This window comes from Eretmochelys imbricata, chromosome 7 (genome assembly GCF_965152235.1).
Source record: "Eretmochelys imbricata isolate rEreImb1 chromosome 7, rEreImb1.hap1, whole genome shotgun sequence".
Classification (NCBI taxonomy): Eukaryota; Metazoa; Chordata; order Testudines; family Cheloniidae; genus Eretmochelys; species Eretmochelys imbricata.
In genome coordinates this window covers 81,412,790-81,431,623 of record NC_135578.1, presented here as the reverse complement: position 1 = coordinate 81,431,623, position 18,834 = coordinate 81,412,790, and the positions used below count along the sequence as shown (strand labels likewise).

Below are 18,834 nucleotides of genomic sequence, written 5' to 3'. Positions count from 1 at the left end.
TGCTTCTTCCTCTTCAGGGACTTCTAGAGCGAACTTGGAGTGGCATTGACTGACATACTCTGGTGAGAGCTATGTTCAGCCTTCTGAAGGACAATCAGCTACATGGGATTTTTTTCAAGTATGAAGTAGAGAGAGAGAGAGAGAGAGAAAAATGAGGACTTTGAGGACCTCTCCCTCCTAAAGTGCCAGGGAAGGCCAAAGCTTGGGGCCTGATTTTAACTAATAACTGCTTAGACTTCTTTTTGATAAATGATTAGTCATATTCTGTAGCATTGGGAGTTCCTAGAGGGTCTCTTGGGTGTAGAACAGAAGTGGGCAAACTGTGGCCTGCGGGTCAAATCCGGCCTGCGGGACTGTCGTACCCGACTGCTGAGCTCCCGGCTGGGGAGGCTAGCCCCCAGCCCTTCCCCTGCTGTTTCCCCTCCCCTGCAGTGATGCTGCTGTGCGGGTAGCACCCACCCACCTCCCAGGCTTTCCAATAAGCCTGTCCTGCCGCTCTGAGTGGCCTTGTAAGGGGGAGGGGGTTGGATAAGGGGCAAGAGGTCCCGGGAGGCAGTCAGGAGACAGGGAGTGGTTGGATGGGGTGGAGGTTCGAGGCAGGGCGGTCAGGAGACAGGGAGCAGAGGGGGTTGGATAGGGGATGGGGTCCTGGGGTGGCGGGGGGGTTCGGGGACAGGGGGACAGGGAGCAGAGGGGGTTGGATAGGGGGTGGGGTCCTGGGGAGGCAGTTAGGGATGGGGGTCCCAGGAGGGGGCGGTCAGGGAACAAGGGGGGGGTTGGATGGTTTGGGGGTTCCAGGGGGCCTGTCAGGGGTGTGGATAGGGGTTGGGGCAATCAGGGGACAGGGAGCAGGGGAGGTTAGATGGGTGAGGGGGGCAGTTAGGAGGTGGGGAGGGGGCGGGGGCCAGGCTGTTTGGGGAGGCACAGCCTTTGCAACCCGGCCCTCCATACCGTTTCGCAACCTCAATGTGGCCCTAGGGCAAAAAAGTTTGCCCACTCCTGGTGTAGAACATACCCCAAACTAACCACACTGTCATGTTTTCAAATCACTATTTTGCTTTTTCTTTCTGTTAAGGCTGGCTGTAAAGCTTCAGATATTGGTATCATATCTCCATACAGACATCAGTTAAAGATAATCACTGACTTGATGACAAACTCATGTATCGATACAGTGGAAGTAAATACTGTGGACAAATACCAAGGAAGAGACAAAAGTATCATAATAGTATCTTTTGTTAGGAATAATAATGACGGAAATGTGAGTGGATCATATTTGACTAAATTATTCAAAGACATTTCACAAATTTTGACTGCCATAATGGAAATCCTTAAAATAAGACATTAATACTTTTTACTGAACATGCATGAATGTATTTTAGTCATAATTACATCTATAACAATTGCACATACATTGGGAAAATTGAGTGGCTAGTTGGCATTTACAAAGTAATCAGACGTATTAAGGACATTTTTGTTAAAATGCTATTTTTAATTATTTGTATAGTGTCAACAATTTGCTCAACACTTTGATACGATGCTTGTTTTAAAATGAAATATTTTAAATTCAAATTTAGTTCATTCATACTGTTTGGCTTTGTTTCTTACACGTGGACAATGAAAATGGATTAATGGGTTTCACTTTTGTATATAGTGTTTCTAACCACTTTTCATTTTTTTTCTCCTCCACTAGCACATTGTGTTAAAGTTTGGGTTGGAAAAACTTAAGAGTGGTTAAGAATGTCATATTAGAATTAAAATAATTGGATAATTTATGTTGACTAAATTTTTTAATGCATTTTATAGAAACATAATTTGGAACCAGATTTGACATGTGTTCCTTTTTAAGAAATATATGCAAATTCCTTGAGATTTAAAAATTTGAAGATGGGTTGTACTTCTACACTTTTTTCATTCTTTTAAAAAGTAGGAATTTAAGAGAGAAAATAATTATATTCATTTCAACAGCTTGGAACACTTCTGATGGACTGGAGGCGTCTTAACGTTGCTATTACAAGAGCGAAGCACAAATTAATCATGCTGGGTTGTGTTTCATCACTGTGCCTCTATCCTCCTTTAGAGAAGTTACTCTGCCATTTAAACTCTGAAGCCATGATATCCTTTTCCTGTGCACTTCTGTATATCCTGATACTCTTACTACTGGTGTTGGATAAATATGTTCTTCTTAGTTTTAATATTTTAAAATGTGATAAATTACAACAGTTGAAACTGCACACTTTTTTTTTATTGAAACAGGCTGGAATTATATGCTGAGAAGCATATATACTACAGAGAGTGCTTTCAAGGGAAGGAAAAAGTGCTGCTAGACTGGGGCGCTTAAGCTCTGTAGCATGAGAACTGCATTTTCAATTTGTATATTTACAGTAAATATACATTATTCTTAGAATAGACCAACTTAATATTTGCCCATATTTGTAACTTACATTTTTGCCAACAGCTTTCCATTTAGTAGTGGATGTTATGGTGAAAGTCCTCTTTGAACTTTAAACTATGAAACAATTTAAGTAAAATACTTTTGTGCAGTGGTCCCTATCTCAGTGCTGTAGAATTCCATGTTTGCAGCTAGCTCAGTGGTTTTCAAACTTTTGTACTGGTGACCCCTTTCACACAGCAAGCCTCTAAGTGTGACCACCCGCCCCCCCCTATAAATTAAAAAAACCTTTTTTTTGTATATTTAACACCATTATGGCTCCCTGCAAAGCAGGGTTTGAGATGGAGGCTGGCAGCTCATGAGCCCCATGTAATAAGCTCGCGACCCCCTGAGAAGTCCCGACACCCAGTTTAAGAACCCCTGAGCTAGCCCATTTATTCAGTAATTTAGCAGTTGAATAGGCAGCATCTCAAAAAGAACAAGGAACACCTTGAAGATGTTGTTTCTTCATCTTGAAAAGTTGTAACAGTCTATTGAATTACAAGTCCTGTTTTTCAGTATGGTCTTCCCCATTGGCTATTGCTGCCATGATACATATTCTGTTTTCTCTCATGATTTGTGATCAACACCAGCAGCCAAAGGAGGCTACTCAAATGCCATTTCCTTGAATGTTGGGTCTTGTGTGTCGAGTGGCAGGAGTTGTATCTGTAACTGAGCTGTAGCAAGATTTGGGGTGAATGTTTCAGACTCTTCAAGATGCGCAAATTGTGGCCTGTACTATATAGTCAACCTGTAGTACAGTGGAAAAAATTACCAACTAAACCTATTAAAGGGGTATGCTTTGGGTCCAGCTAATAAGTGAGTCCAAACTTTGTAATTCTCTTCCACAATTTGCAAATCAGCTTCAATTAAAGGTTTGTTTACACAATGTGGCAAGGGTCTCTAAAGGGGTGTGACTTGCAAAGCACTCTAACTGCCTTGCATTAGAACCTGGTGAGGTGCTCTAAAATTTGGCTGGGCCAAATCTGAGAGACTGGTGATGTGACCCTATGCACCAGGTTGCAAAACTCAGAGTGGAGAGCTGGGCCTAGCCTCATGGGATAGAAGCTGCTGCTGCAGGGTGAGTGCAGGGAGAATTCACTTATCAACCCTCTGCATACGAGGCTGGGAGAAGTGTGTTTGCCTAGGCTCAGTGATGGGCTAATGTGCCCCTGGACATGGCACCCCATCTAGAACCTTCCTGTGATCCAGACATACTGTTTGGGAAACACTGAGGCTACGCTGTTTAAAATTTTAAACTAAAGCTACATCAAAACAAGCCTCCTATTTAACCCTGTTTTTCTACCGATGCATTTTATAGTCTGCTAGATGTGGTTAGCGTGTAAACTTCTTATTTTCTCAAACTTGTGGAAGAAGAGGACATGTATTTAAAATGAATTGTATTGATAGTGTAATAATTAATAAGGTGCCTAGAACTGCAAAAATGCTATCTTTATGTGCATAATCTCTCTTGTTAATTGAGTCTTTTAGTTAGACTTCATCCCTTCTCAGAGTAATTAGAGAAACCTATAACTTCTGAAAGAGCATGTGAAGTGGAAAGGTTGGAAGATGGCATTGTGATATGCCCCAAAACTACTTTTGACACAAGACAGACCCTTACGCTTAGAAACTCTTTTGCAAGAACAAAATATTATCCAAGTATTTGAAGTTTATTTTCCTTAACTTTTATTACATTTTCAATCTTCCATCAGGGGCACATGAACGAGTCTATCCGTGTAACCTCCTATGATTGTAAAGATGAAGAATTTGAGGGGGGAAAAGTCATCTTGTTCATTTTCTATATGTGCTGCTGAATGCAAATAATGGTTTAGTAGACTATGGGTGCTGAGTGCACCATGTAGCCTGAATGGATTTGATTTCAGTCTGGTTTCTCAAACTGTAAAAGTTTCTTTTCACCATATTGCACAAATTATTTTAAAGAAAACAGGTAATTTTAATACCAGTGTGACACTACCATATCAGTAACACAAAAGTCTGCACTTTTAGAGGTACTAGATAGCCACTCTCATATTCCATTTTCCTTTGGATATATATATTTCTTGTGGGTGATAAGAAATTTCTTATTGGCCACTCGGTACAAATAATACACTGCTTTGAGTGACAAGAAATTTGGGATCATTCTGGTTTTGCAGATTTTAAAATGTAGTTTTTTGCAAGAAAGAAGGGAATTTCTATGTAAAACTTTAAGACTGTGTTTTTGTGTCTGTTAGAAAATGAGTTCCCTTTCTATTTCCAATGCCCGTTCTGTTGCTTTCTCTTTAAAGTCTGTCCTACATGTAAGAACATACATAATTGAATTCCAGACTTCTCACACTGACACAACTTGATAACGTATCTCTGTCCTCCACTAGCTTTTGGATAAGTTTTGAGAAATATGATATACATATTCACCTTTAAGAATTAAAGTTTTTTTTTTAAAAAAAAAAAAACTTTCATCGGGTGAAATCCTGGCCAACCTTGAAGTCAATGCCAAGACTCTTGGACTTCAATGGAGCCAGGATTTTTTATGTAGTATTGGCTTTCCTTTGGGAGTTGTTGGGTTGGAGACAGAATTGCAACTTAATGTTAATAAACTTACATGCCAGGTTGTTTCCTTAAATGATGCAAATTTCCCTTTACTTGACACAGTATAAGAGAGCTCAAATAGAACTACCTCATGCCTAACACTTTAGTTTATGCTATTAACTCAACATTAATTTGTAGATTTTAACTTTTGACTCTACAAAAAGACACAAATGCTGTTCGTTGTATTTTTTCACATTTCTTTCCTTTAATGTCAAAGTTGTGTCCTAAGGGTTGTTCATAACTTTATACATTAGGTAAGGGCATTTTTGGTTTTAAAATTCACTAATTTTTGTAATATTTGTAATGTAATAAAAATTTGCTCAATTGTTACTATTGGGCTAGTTATGGCACTGCTTGAATCAAACAAAATATCAGTATTTTCAGTTGAAATGCTTAAAGACACAATGACTTACTGTGTAACTGAACTTCTCATGTATGTTACTGTTTTTTCAATAGCAAAGTAGGCAGCTGGTGAAAATATCCTTTGAAGGGGCTGAGCCCACCGCCATTCACTCTGCAGAGGCAGCTCCTGTTGAGCAGGTTTGGCTTGGCTACCCATTCTGGCCTGTTGGGTCTCGCTGCTCACGGATTCAGAGAAGTGCACCACTGTGTCACTTGATGTGTCTGTCCGCACACAGGTGGTTCCTCCTCCCCTGCAATACCTACCTTATTCCCTTCTTGGCCCTGGAGATGCTGGAAACCAGCCTTTATCGGTCAAGCTGGGTTGCCGGTGGGCAGGCTCAGAAAATAGAGGAGGTATGGCTGAGCCCCTTTGAGCCTTAGCAACCTGCCGCCTATGATAGGCAACAAACAACTATTTAAAGGTGGGAAAGTTTTAAAACACGTAAAATATATAAAATCTTTCAATACTTCAGTAAGCTTGCTGGAGCAATCTGGTATCTCTTTCCACAGAATTTTTCCTTTAGTTTTGACTTGTCAGTAATTGCTTATAAGTGTTCTGAAGTTTGAGATATTTAATATTATAAGCCAAGTCCTCAGCTCGTATATGTTGACATACACTGATTTATACCAACAGAGGATCTGACCCTATTATTGATAACATAATACTGATTTTGATTAACTTAAATGAAAATTTCGTAAAATCTCACTTACACTACATGAAAATCAGGCAAAAGAGTAAGTCTGCCATCTCCCTCTTCCCCCAGTAGTTAAAATGTGCCCTCTTCAGGGAGTGGAGTTTAGCTGAAACTAAGAAATACCTACAGATAAAACTGCACTGAGCTGGAATAGATAGAAATGGAGAAAATATACTGACAAAGGAAAATACGGGATTCATTTAGAACCTAATAATACAGGAGTGTCTTGGTGCTAGAATGACAATTTAAGATATAATTTTTAAAAAATCTTAATATCCAGTTTTGGGTGGCATCAGTGTGTAAGGATACACAGCTAAAGTGTGCTAAATTCAGCTCACTTTCTGATGTAGAAACTAAGGCCCTGATCCTAGAGTAATATCCATTGGTACAGAAATGCAGGAATCTCCAACATCAGATACCAGATATATAGCCTAAACCAGGACTGTTAAACAGGTCTTAATTTAGTCTTCGTAAAAGTGAGATCTTAGTGAAAAAGCTGTCAGCTGACTAAAGTGGAGCTGAATATCCGGTGAAAGGACCATTTTAAAACTCTCACTTCTTCCTTGAACTGCTTCTTCCATTCCTCGCCTCTGCTCTTTCATGGGGATCTGGCTGCAGGAAGTTAAACTTGGGAGTGTGTGTGAGATGAAGTTTGTAGTTTTGTGGCTGTTTGGATTAGACTAACAAAAAGCTACTTTAGTTTTCCATTATCTCTTTTCTACCTACATTAATTTAGGGTTCTTTTTAGTAATGTTTCCAACTGTGCAGGGTTGGATCTTGGTGCATGGATCTGACAAACACCCAGGAGGCCTTTAAGAAGGTCTTTGGATACTCAGTGTCCATAGTCAGATTCTGTCTAATCCCTATTTTGAAGTAAAGCACTAATGTCCTCTGTACTATGCCTGCTGGTGACTAATTAGCTCACCCCTCTGACTCAGGCAAGTGGCTAGCCATAATTTATTCATGGAAATGCCAATACCTCTAAGTAATCATGAGAAGATGTCAAACCTAATGACCAACTTGCTCCTAAATATCTGAAACAAACAAAATTTATAGGACAGAAGGTATACTTTAAGGTACAGCTTTCTAATATATACAAATTTTCAGGTCTTGTAAATTTATATAAGAACAAATGACAGAATGGATAAAGGCTGTAGAAAAGCAAACATTTTTAGAGAACCATTTATAAATGGGTTTTCTCACTTTCTTAAACACTACAGTTCATAAGAATAAACACAAAAGTTGTTTGATCCCAAACTTATTTTAGGCTAACACATACAAATAAAGGCTAGTGCTAACTATTTCATTCAGCATGACTGTATCACTGCTGGCCTATAGGCAGTTTTCTGTTGCTTCTCATCTGTACTTTATAATCACTTCCTGATATCTCTTCACGAATTTCCAGTCACCTTAAGCTCAGTGTGGGTGAAGCTCAGCTCTTGATCTTTCCTCCCCAAGCCCTCTCTGTCTGCCACTGTGGACATCACTGCTATCCTCCTACTCATTTAATATTTTTAAATGAGTAATTTTTTTAACTTGGCCCTCTGGCTGGATCTGTGTGTTCAGCAAGATTTAGAAATAGCCTATTAATACTTACCTAAAATCTAAATTCCAGCTTTTTCTTTCTATCCACAGAGACGAAATTTCAATCCTCATCATTTCATGTCTTGACTGCGTCGGGTACCTCTTTGCTGGCCTTGAATATTATACCCTTGTTTTTCCCAATTCTATTCCGAATGCTCTTGCTAAAATCTTGGTTCAATGCTCCGATCATGTCAACCCCCTCTCTGAGCACCTCTACTACTTTCTCTCACCTGCCCCCGCTCTTCGGTTTTCCTCCAGACATGTCGTCTTCTCAGCCTTTCTAGAATCTTGTGAATGTCTTGCTGTCAGTTCAAGTTCAACATTGCTGAAACAGCACTTAATCTCTCCCTGCCCCCTCTAGGCCCTCTTTGCTACCTCCTTTCTCAATCAATGTAGATAGCATCACTATTTTGTGCTCTTCAGTCAGGCCTGTTAGCTGGGTGTCATCTTTATGGACCTCTTTAAGTCCTCAATTGCAGGCTGTCTAAATCTTGCCTATTCTTTCTGCATAATATCGCTAAGATATGACCTTTCTATCCATCCACTTGGACAACTCTTGGCCAAGCTCTCATCTTGATTACGGTAACATCTTTTTCTCTGCCCTTGAAAAATGTAATCTTACCCAATCATATCCATTCAGAATACAGCTTTACAGATGATTCTTACCAGTTGCTCTGAGCATATCATTCCTCTCTTTGATTTTCTAGTGGTTCCTCCTCCCCTGTTGTAACAAACATGTTGCTTGTCTTCACTTTCAATGCCTTCCATTGCAATTCCCCACCCTATCATCCTGTTTCATTCATTATCCACGTGTCAACTTCCAGTTCCTCTCTGTCATGATGGCAGTTTCTATCATTCACTTGTTAAATTTTCAAACAAATACCTTTGTGCTTTCTCCTATGGTGCCCTTACAGCTTACTGTACCCAGCTGTAATGTTACCTCATTCTCCTCTTGTGACCCACCTTTCTAAAATTCCTTTTCTGTAATGGTCAGTTTTTTGTAGGCACAGTTAGACCATGATCTCCGTGTACCAGTACTCCGTCATGCTAACCAATATTGTCTCATTGTGTCCTTGTACTCACTTACCTGTATCAATTTCTTGGTTCCTATATTATAGTTAGTACTACTTTCATCTCGTTTTAGTGTGCCTAGAAAAGTGGGATCCTGGTGTGTGAGTAGGGTTTGTAAGTGCTAGGGTAGTGCACTCCTGAATACAAACTTTTTACATTTCAACCCCTTCGTTATTTACTCCCTCATCTAGCTTATCTACTAACCTTTCATGAGCCTGATCATGTCTTCGCTTTACCAACATTTCTAACTGTTCTTGCTTGTTAATCAGTTTGTGCCTTACATTCTCTGAAGGCTTTTGCATGTTCCTATATATGTGGGCAAAACTCCCTCATAAAACCTGATCAGCCCTTTCCTTAACTTCTCTTTATAAGACACCTTTGCCCCTTGATACTCTATCCTAGTTGCTGATCATAGCTGAGCAGCTGATGAACTGTAACCGTGCCTCTACTTCCTTTTCCTATTCTCTACCTTCCAAGGGTAATGCTAAGCTAATTAGTCTGCGGGAGCAAGGATTTTGTTACATGTACTTTATAAAATGGGGATAAATGTCAGATTTTTTTTTACCATATTGAAGCAGGATGTTTGAGCTGCAGCATATCTGTCAGTGCTTCAGTGCAAGAGCCTTGCCCTTTTTTTTCCCCCCAATAGCCATAACAACCCCAGCTCCCAAAGGGTCCCTTGTGGAAGGCATGGCTATTTTCTTTTACATGCAGCACCTGTAGCAGAAATATGTGCATCAATCACAGCCCCTGACTAAAATCTCTCCAACACATCATCAGCGATCTACAACCTATTTTGAAAGATGACCCATCACTCTCACAGATCTTGGGCAACAAGCCTGTCCTTGCTTTAAAGACAGCCCCCCAACCTGAAGCAAATACCAGCAACCACACAACAGAACTACTAACTCAGGAACCTATCCTTGCAACAAAGCCCGTTGCCAACTGTGTCCACATATCTATTCAGGGGCCACTATCAGAGGGCCTAATCACATCAGCCACACTATCAGAGGCTCGTTCACCTGCACATCTACCAGTGTGATAATGTGCCAGCAATGCCCCTCTGCCATGTTCATTGGCCAAACTGGACAGTCTCTACGTAAAAGAATAAATGGACACAAATTGGACGTCAAGAACTAGAACATTCAAAAGCCAGTTGGAGAACACTTCAATCTCTTTGGGCACTCGATTACAGACCTAAAAGTGGCAATTCTTCAACAAAAAAACTTCAAAATCAGAGTCCAAGGAGAGACTGCTGAATTGGAATTAATTTGCAAACTGGACACCATTACATTAGGCTTGACTAAAGACTGAGAGTGGATGGGTCGTTACACAAAGTAAAACTATTTCCACAGGTTTATTCCCCACCCCCACCACTGTTTCTCAGATGTTCTTGTCAACTACTGGAAATGACCCACCTTGATTATCACTACAAAAGGTCATCCTGTCCCCATCCCCTCCCTCCTCCTGGTAATAGCTCATCTTACCTGATTGCTCTCCTTACAGTGTGTATAGTAACACTCTTTGTTTCATGTTCTCTGTGTATATTAATCTCCCCACTGTATTTTCCACTGAATGCATCCGACGAAGTGAGCTGTAGCTCACAGAAGCTTATGCTTAAATAAATTGGTTAGTCTCTAAGGTGCCACAAGTACTCCTTTTCACTTAATTTATGCTGTAGGTGGAGGGCACCTTTTGTATTTATCCCAAGAACCTAGAAGCTGCAGCAAACTCAGTCTTGGACTTCTCTTCTTCGATTACTTTTGACAAGGGGCATGGGAGAATAGGCTTATTGATGCATAAACAAAATTTACCTAAAGAGGGAACACTGTATTATAAACATTTATACTATGGTAGGGCCCAAAGGCTGGGTGCTTGTACAATTATAGAAGACAGAATCCCTTTCCTGAAGGGTTTACAATCTAAAGCTACACCAATGCGATGGACTGCGCAACGCAAAATACGCCCATTTGTCAATACAAAAGGAAATCACGCATTAGGTCAGAAATGGTACTTGAATGCGTGCACTCAGGAGTGAAAGAGGCTAACGTTTTCTCTGTTATGGTTGTGAGCCTCCTCTGGAGCTATTGCTGCAAGCCTGTGTAGGACGCTGGTGGTAGCTGAGCCCTGTGTAGTTTGGGCTACTTATGAAAGAGCAGGGTGAGACTTCGCCCCATAAGTTGCCGCCTGTTCCTCAGGTGTGGGGCAAGGCTGGCTCTAGACCCCAATTTTGCGGCGTCAGCGGCTATTGTGTGTGGCTGGAGCACGGGGGAGTAGCAGCCACTCCTTGCTGGTTGCGCTCTAGGGTGGGCAGAGAGGGGCAGGTCCTCCTGCCGCCGGGGGCGCAGTGCGGCTTGTGACCGGGGAGTGGAGGGGAAGGAGCCTGCGAAGGGCTGGAGCAGGAGCCGTGCAGGGGAGCCCAGCCCGCCCGCGACCAGCTGGCGGCTGCTCTGTGGCCATGGGTGAGGGTGCCTCTGTTCCCCGCTGGCGGGGGGCAGCGAGTCGGGGCGGTGGCAGGCCCCGCTCGGGCTCCCCGGGGGCAGCTGTCGGTTCCCGGTGGGGAGGTAACGGGGTGAGGCGGCGCTTCCCAACGGGCGCGGAGCGGCAGCCCGAGGCGGCGGTGGCGGCTGGTCGGTGCGTGGCCCGGCCGCCTCGCGGCAGAACTTGGGGTGGCTCCGGCCGCCTCTGCGCGCCCGAGGCGGGCGGTGTGCGGGGGCCGCCTGCTCCCGGGGGAGGCGGGGCGGCCGGGCGGTAAGCAGGCTCCAGGCCGTGGCTCCCTGCGGGTAACGGGTCCGAGCAACACCGGGCAGCGCGGTGACAAAGGAGCTGAGCCCCCGAGAACGATGCTTGTCGCCGGCGTGTGGGATGCGGAGCGGGCGCCTGCCCCCCCCCGGGTCAGACAGCCGCTAGCGGCCGGCTGCTGGGCGAGGTGCTGTCTGGCCGCGGGGGTGGCGGCCGCCTCCCGGGGAGCAGCCCCCCAGGTGCTTTGTGGGGACTAGGGAGGGCGGAGCAATGGGAGAGCCTTAGCCCTTGTGTCTGCACCGGGAGGGAACTGGTTCTTTTTTGGGAAAGAAAAATAAACATGAATTGTTTGGGGTGCCTTTGCGTATCTTGGGCATGGTGCCACTCCTTGTAAAGTGAAGTGGAGTGATTGTGTTAAAGTGTGGGCATGTGCAGGTTGTCTTCCGGATTTATAGCGAAACGGTTCAATTAAAAAAAATACTTAAATCATAAAAGGGTTCAACTGAACGGCCCATCTTAGTCCAGTTACGAAGTGCCTGAACTCACAATGGGCGCACTTTGGAATGATGTTCACACTAATTTTTTCCATGGATGTGCGGAATGAATTTTGTTATGTGCACCAATATGGAGGTGATGTGTGATACATCACCATACACATCACCTCCATATTGGTGCACATAACAAAATTGATGGGGCCGAGGGGTTTGGAGTATGGGAGGGAGCTCAGGGCTGGGGCAGAGGTTTGGGGGGTGAGGGCTCCGGCTGGAGGTGTGGGCTCTGGGGTGGGGCTGGGGATGAGGGTTTGGGGTGCAGGCTGCCCCAGGGCTATAGCAGGGAGAGAGGATTCCCCCCAGCTCTCTCTCCCTTTTCAAACTTTTATTTAAAACAGTAAGGGCTGGAAACTTAAAAGAAAGCAAGAAAACTGAGATTCTCATGTGATCTCTTTGATTCCAGCAATTGTGATTTTAAGAGAAACAAATAGAATGAGGCTCCTGATAAAATTATGAGATTTGACAGTACTGGATTAAGTATCATGGCCGTATAATAATTATATAACCCTCATAACATATTCCTTTAGTCATTTCCCATTTTATCAGAAACATATAATGCATCCTCTTAAAGTGGCCAACTAGTTTGAGGCCCCAATTTAGATTGTTTTGGAAAGTTTTATGTATTATAGGTAGAAATGTTTTAATGAGTTTTAAAAAAAATACAGAAAAGAAACTTGGTTTTGTGTGTCCACTTTAAACTTCCCTGTGTAGAACTGTAAATCAAAACTACAGTATTATGCTAGTGGGTGAGGAACTATGTCTGGATCTTACAAATGCTTATGCATGTGCTTAACCATGTTCTACTCATAGAATGTAGTCAGAGGGACTTTACAGTGTGTAAAGTTAAATGCAGGCCTAAGTCTTTGTGGAATCAGGGCCACAATACAAACCGTTTATATGTAAAGGAGAAAACTGACATCTGTTTCTATGCTGGATATATAACTTGGATTCAAATAATGTTTCTGGATATACTATATTAATGAAACACATGTCTTGTACTTATGTGACTGCAGCTTTGGTATCATAGAAGAGAGTCTCTGAGCCCTGTTAACCAGCTGATTTTTTTTCCATTGCTTTTTCCATATTCATTGTCAGTGCTGCTTTCACTTTGTCTTACAAGCCAAGCTAGGTTGCCCTTCTGGTCCTGACCAGTACTGAAATGAATTGAGACAATAAGTGTGCCTCAAATTATGACATCCCATATAGTGCATGGAAGAATGGAAGGCAATAAGAGCCTACTTCATATGTATTTACATATTACACATCTTATGTTTGTGTAAGCATGTTTGTTTTGGAGTGAATGCTGTTTTATAGCACTGTGACTATACAGCAGTTAATGGATTTTATTCCTTTGATTAAATACAGATTGGGATCAAAGTGCTTTGAACAGGAAAGCATTTAGTGAATTTCTTTTGCTTTCCTAATTGAAATATGCTTATTTTTCGATTGTTTTAGCTGTAAAAGACCCAACAGCTGTAGAAAGAGCAAATTTGCTGAACATGGCTAAATTGAGTATCAAAGGATTGATTGAATCAGCTTTGAGCTTTGGCCGTACTCTGGATTCTGACTATCCACCTTTGCAACAGTTCTTTGTCGTTATGGAGCACTGCCTTAAACATGGTCTTAAAGGTGCAGTAATCACTTTATTCATGTTTTTCCTGTCCCAAACCATTTTGAAATTTTGTTTCTAGAATGTGATGCATTATCCTCTTTGTACAGCAGTTTGAATTTGTACAGCACTCTATAAGAAGTCTGAAGCTGTTACCACTCAAAAAAGAGATCTTGGAGTCTTGGATAGTTCTCTGAAAACATCCACTCAATGTGCAGCAGCAGTCAAAAAAGCAAACAGAATGTTGGGAATCATTAAGAAAGGGATAGACAATAAGACAGAAAATATCATATTGCCTCTATATAAATCCATGTTATGTCCACATCTTGAATACTGCATGCAGTTGTGGTTGCCCCATCTCAAAAAAGATATATTGGAATTGGAAAAGGTTCAGAAAAGGGCAACAGAAATGATTAGGGGTATAGAACGGCTGCCATATGAGGAGAGGTTAATAAGACTGGGACTTTTCAGCTTGGAAGAGAGATGACTCATGGGAGGTATGATAGAAGTCTATAAAATAATGACTGGTGTTGAGAAAGCGAATAAGGAAATGTTTTTACTCCTTCTCGTAACACAAGAACTAGGGGTCACCAAATGAAATTAATAGACAGCAGGTTTAAAACAAACAAAAGGAAGTATTTCTTCATACAGCGCACAGTCAACCTGTGGAACTCCTTGCCAGAGGATGTTGTGAAGGCCAAGACTATAACAGGGTTCAAAAAAGAACTAGATAAATTCATGGAGGATAGTTCCATCAGTGGCTATTAGCCAGGATGGGCAGGGATGGTGTCCCTAGCCTCTGTTTGCCAGAAGCTGGGAATGAGCGACAGGGAATGGATCACTTGATGATTACCTCTTCTGTTCATTCCTTCTGGAGCACCTGACTTTGGCCACTGTCAAAAGATAGGATACTGGGCTAGATGGACCTTTGGTTGACCCAGTATGGCCATCTTATGAAATATTGATAACCATAACAAACATTTTTTTACACACTTACACTTTTTTCTTCTTTCTAAGATACCCCTAAGTGACTATATATGCTTTATCAGTTACCAGGATCAAATGCATGTTACTTATATCTTGATTTCATGTCACTGTTACTCTTACATTGGCATGGTTATGCTTCAGCAGATCTGTTTGAAACATGAAACAGAATTGCTACTTTATAAGATTCTTTTCAGAAATTCCCAAACCACTGTGACTTATTTTTAAAGGTTAATTAAAGTTTGTCATATAAATACCTATATTCACAGTACAGTATTTTAAAAGAATGTATGTATACAATTTCTAACCCAGATATGCTGTTGTAAACTGTATGTGAGAGAGTAAGCTAAGTAACTTAATTTGTCAACGAAATCATGTTTTCCTTTTCTTAGTAAGAAAATCTTTTCTGAGTTACAATAAAACAATCTGGGGCCCACTGGAACTTGTGGAGAAGTTGTACCCAGAAGCTGAGGAGATAGCAGCTAGCGTCAGAGATTTACCTGGCCTCAAGTGAGTAATGTTGGTAAAACATAACATTTGCTGCAATAAAGGTTTGGGGCCTGATCCAGTGCCCATTAGAGTCAGTGGAAGAGCTCAGACCCTTAAAGAGCAAAACATATTGTGGCAAAAGTAGTACTTGGATTTTAAGATACTGTGTTGAGAGAATTTAGAAGAAGAACCTTTCTCACATTGAAGAAGCTAAATACTTTAAAAATGAAATGCCTTTTATTGTATTGGTAGAATCATAGAAGAAAAGCACTGGAAGGGACCTTGAGAGGTCATCTAGTCCAGTCTCCTGCACTCATGGTAGGACTAAGTATTATCATTCCAGACAGGTGTTTGTCTAACCTGCTCTTAAAAATCTCCAGTAATGGAGATTCCACAACCTCCCTAGGCAATTTATTCCAGTGCTTAACCACCTTGACGTTTAGGTTGGACATTAGGAAAAACCTAACTCTTTCTTGCTGCAATTTAAGCCCATTGTTTCTTGTCCTATCCTCAGAGGTTAAGAAAAACAATTTTTCTCCCTCTTCCTTGTAACAACCTTTTATGTACTTGAAAACTGTTATCATGTCCCCCCTCAGTCTTCTCTTTTCCAGACTAAACAAACCCAGTTTTTTTTCAATCTTTCCTCATAGGTCATGTTTTCTAGACCTTTAGTAATTTTTGTTGCTCTTCTCTGGACACTCCAATTTGTCCACATTCTTCCTCAAATCTGGCGTCCAGAACTGGACACAATATTCCAGTTGAGGCCCAATCAGTGCAGAGTAGAGCGGAAGAATTACTTCCTGTGTCTTGCTTACAATACTCTGGCTAATACATCCCAGAATTATGTTTGCTTTTTTTGTAACAGCATTATACTGTTGACTCATATTTCGCTTCTGGTCCACTATGACAGCCAGATCCCTTTCTGCTGTATTCCTTCCTAGGCAGTCATTTCCCATTTTGTATGTGTGCAACTGATTGTTCCTTCCTAAATGGAGTACTTTGCATTTGTCCTTCTTGAGTTTCATCCTATTTATTTCAGACCATTTCTCCAGTTTGTCCAGATAATTTTGAATTTTAATCTTATCCTCCAAAGCACTTGCAACCCATCCCAGCTTGGTATCAGCCACAAACTTTATCTGTGTACTCTCTATGCTATTATCTAAATCGTTGATGAAGATATTGAACAGAACCACATCTAATACTTCCCCCCCATCCACAAAGCTTGTTACCCTGTCAAAGAAAGCTATCAGGTTGGTTTGACATGATTTGTTCTTGACAAATCCATGCTGACTGTTACTTATCACCTTATTATCTTCTAGATGTTTGCAAATTGATTGCTTAATTATTTGCTCCATTATCTTTCTGGATAGAAAAGTAAAATTGACTGGTCTGTAATTCCCTGGGTTGTCCTTATTTTCCTTTTTATAGATTGGCACTATATTTGCCCTTTTCTAGTCTTTTGGAGTCTCTCCTGTCTTCCATGACTTTTCAAAGATAATCGCTGATTGCTCAGATATCTCCTCAGTCAGCTCCTTGAGTAGTCTAGGATGTATTTCATCAGGCCATGGTGACTTGAAGACATCCAATTTGTCTAAGTAATTTTTAACTTGTTCTTTCCCTATTTTAGCCTCTTCTGATCCTATCTCATTTTCACTGGCATTCACTATGTTAAACGTGAAAAGTGAATCAAAGAAGTCATTAAGCACCTCTGCCATTTCCACATTTTCTATTATTATTCCTCCCCCCCCCCCCCCGAAGTAATGGATTATTGAAGTAATGGATCTGTCCTTGGTCTTCCTCTTGCTTCTAATGTACTTGTAGAATGTGTTCTTGTTACCCTAATGTCTCTAGTTAGTTTGATCTCGTTTTGTGCCTTGGCCTTTCTAATTTTGTCCCTACATACTTGTGTTGTTTGTTTATATTCATTCTTTTTGTAATTTGACTTAGTTTCCACTTTTTGTAGGACTCTTTTTTTTTTTTTTTTTTTTTGGAAATTGAAGATCTCCTGGTTAAAGCAGGGTGTTCTCTTGCCATACTTCTTATCTTTCCTACACAGTGGGATAGTTTGCTCTTGTGCCCTTAATAATGTCTCTTTGAAAAACTGCCAATTGTTTTTTCCCTTAGACTTGCTTCCCATGGGATCGTACCTGCCAACTCCTTGAGTTTGTTAAAGTCTGCCTTCCTGGAATCCACTGTCTTTATTTTGCTGTTCTCCCTTCCACCATTCCTTAGAATCATGAACTCTATCATTTCATGATCACTTTCACCCAAGCTGCCTTTCGCTTTCAAATTCCCAACCAGTTCCTACCTATTTGTTAAAATCAAATGTAGAATAGTCTCTCCCCTAGTAGCTTTCTCTACCTTCTGAAATAAAAAATTGTCTCTAATACATTCCAAGAACTTATTGGATGATCTGTGCGCTGCTGTGTTATTTTCCCCAGAGACATCTGAGTAGTTGAAGTCCCCCATCACCACCAAGTCCTGTGCTTTGGATGATTTTTTTAAAGTTTTGTTAAAGTTGTTTAAAAAAAGCCTCATCCACCTCTTCTTCCTGGTTAGGTGGTCTGCAGTAGACCCCTACCAGGACACCACCCTTGTTTTTTACCCCTTTTATCCTTACCCAGAGACTTTCAACAGGTCTGTCTTCTATTTCCATCTCAACTTCAGTCCAAGTGTATACATTTTTAATATATAAGTTAACATCTCCTCCCCTTTTTCCTGCCTGTCCTTCCTGAGCAATACCCTTCTATACCAATATTCCAGTCATGCGTATTATCCTACCATGTCTTTGTGATGCCAACTATGTCATAGTTGTGTTTATTTATTAGCATTTAAAGTTTTCCCCTGCTTATTTCCCATACTTCTCACATTAGTATACAGACATCTAAGATACTGATTTGATTTGCTCCCCTCCCCAGTTCTGTCTTGTCCCTTCTTTATCTCTGCTATAACAGCCCATGCTCCCCACAAAGGTGATACCCTTATGTCTCAGTTGTACTAATTTTCCAAATGTTGCATAAAAATAATATAACAAAGACTGTCTTACCGGTTAACTAGCGAAGAGTAATCCGCCTGCCTTCCCATTCTTAGCTTGATCAGACATTAAATGAAATCTTCTCTATTTTCAGCATCAAATATAATGTCTTTGTTATCAGCCAGTGTTGCTGGTATCTAATTATTGGGGAAAAAATAAGGTGATTGAGGCAGTCTTGTAAATGTTTTATTCTTTTTGGTGTGCTGGTGTCTTTTGGAATCGTCAAGTTTACTTGTTTACCGCTAGCCTTATTTCAAGTACATGATGTTCCCATGGCATCAGCTGGAGGATGTAACTCTAATCCTCATATTGTGGCAAACAGCAGAGTCATTAGACCATTGCAGTGATTCTCAGTGATAAAATTTAGTTTGCTTAATATGCTAGGAAATATATAGCTTCTAACAGAGTTTCCCAGTCAGTTATATATTCATCCTCTTTGCGTTTTGTTCAGTGTTTATGTTATTAAAATTATGTTGCTTTATGTTTAAAATTTATGTTATTAAAATTTATAAAAATTTATAAAATTAAAATAATAAAATTAAAATTTATGTTAGTAAAATTATCTTGAAAAAAGATAAGGTCTAAAGATAGAGCTGTGCAAACTTTATAGGATTCCTGCACAGTTTGGTAGTGGACGTCCACATGCTTCTCTCTTAAAC

At 41.0% G+C, this 18,834-nt stretch overlaps 2 protein-coding genes across 7 annotated transcripts in view; both read left to right on the top strand.

Annotated features, from left to right (window-relative positions):
• Positions 1-5,359, top strand: part of DNA2 (DNA replication helicase/nuclease 2) — a 34,620-nt gene extending 29,261 nt beyond the window's left edge. The window contains exons 19-21 of the mRNA XM_077822618.1: positions 1,076-1,258; positions 1,966-2,112; positions 4,122-5,359. Of these exons, the coding sequence (XP_077678744.1) occupies positions 1,076-1,258; positions 1,966-2,112; positions 4,122-4,178 (387 nt within the window). The 3' untranslated portion in view covers positions 4,179-5,359. The remainder of the gene's footprint in view (positions 1-1,075; positions 1,259-1,965; positions 2,113-4,121) is intronic.
• Positions 5,360-11,160: 5,801 nt separating this feature from the next.
• Positions 11,161-18,834, top strand: part of RUFY2 (RUN and FYVE domain containing 2) — a 63,292-nt gene continuing 55,618 nt past the window's right edge. For 4 of the 6 annotated variants that reach the window (XM_077821736.1, XM_077821735.1, XM_077821737.1 and 1 more), the window contains exons 1-3: positions 11,161-11,228; positions 13,515-13,688; positions 15,045-15,162. In XM_077821736.1, the coding sequence (XP_077677862.1) occupies positions 11,225-11,228; positions 13,515-13,688; positions 15,045-15,162 (296 nt within the window). In that variant the 5' untranslated portion in view covers positions 11,161-11,224. Of the gene's footprint in view, positions 11,331-11,617; positions 11,748-13,514; positions 13,689-15,044; positions 15,163-18,834 lie in introns of those variants that run through there. The other 2 variants (XM_077821740.1, XM_077821738.1) reach the window with 2 other exon arrangements.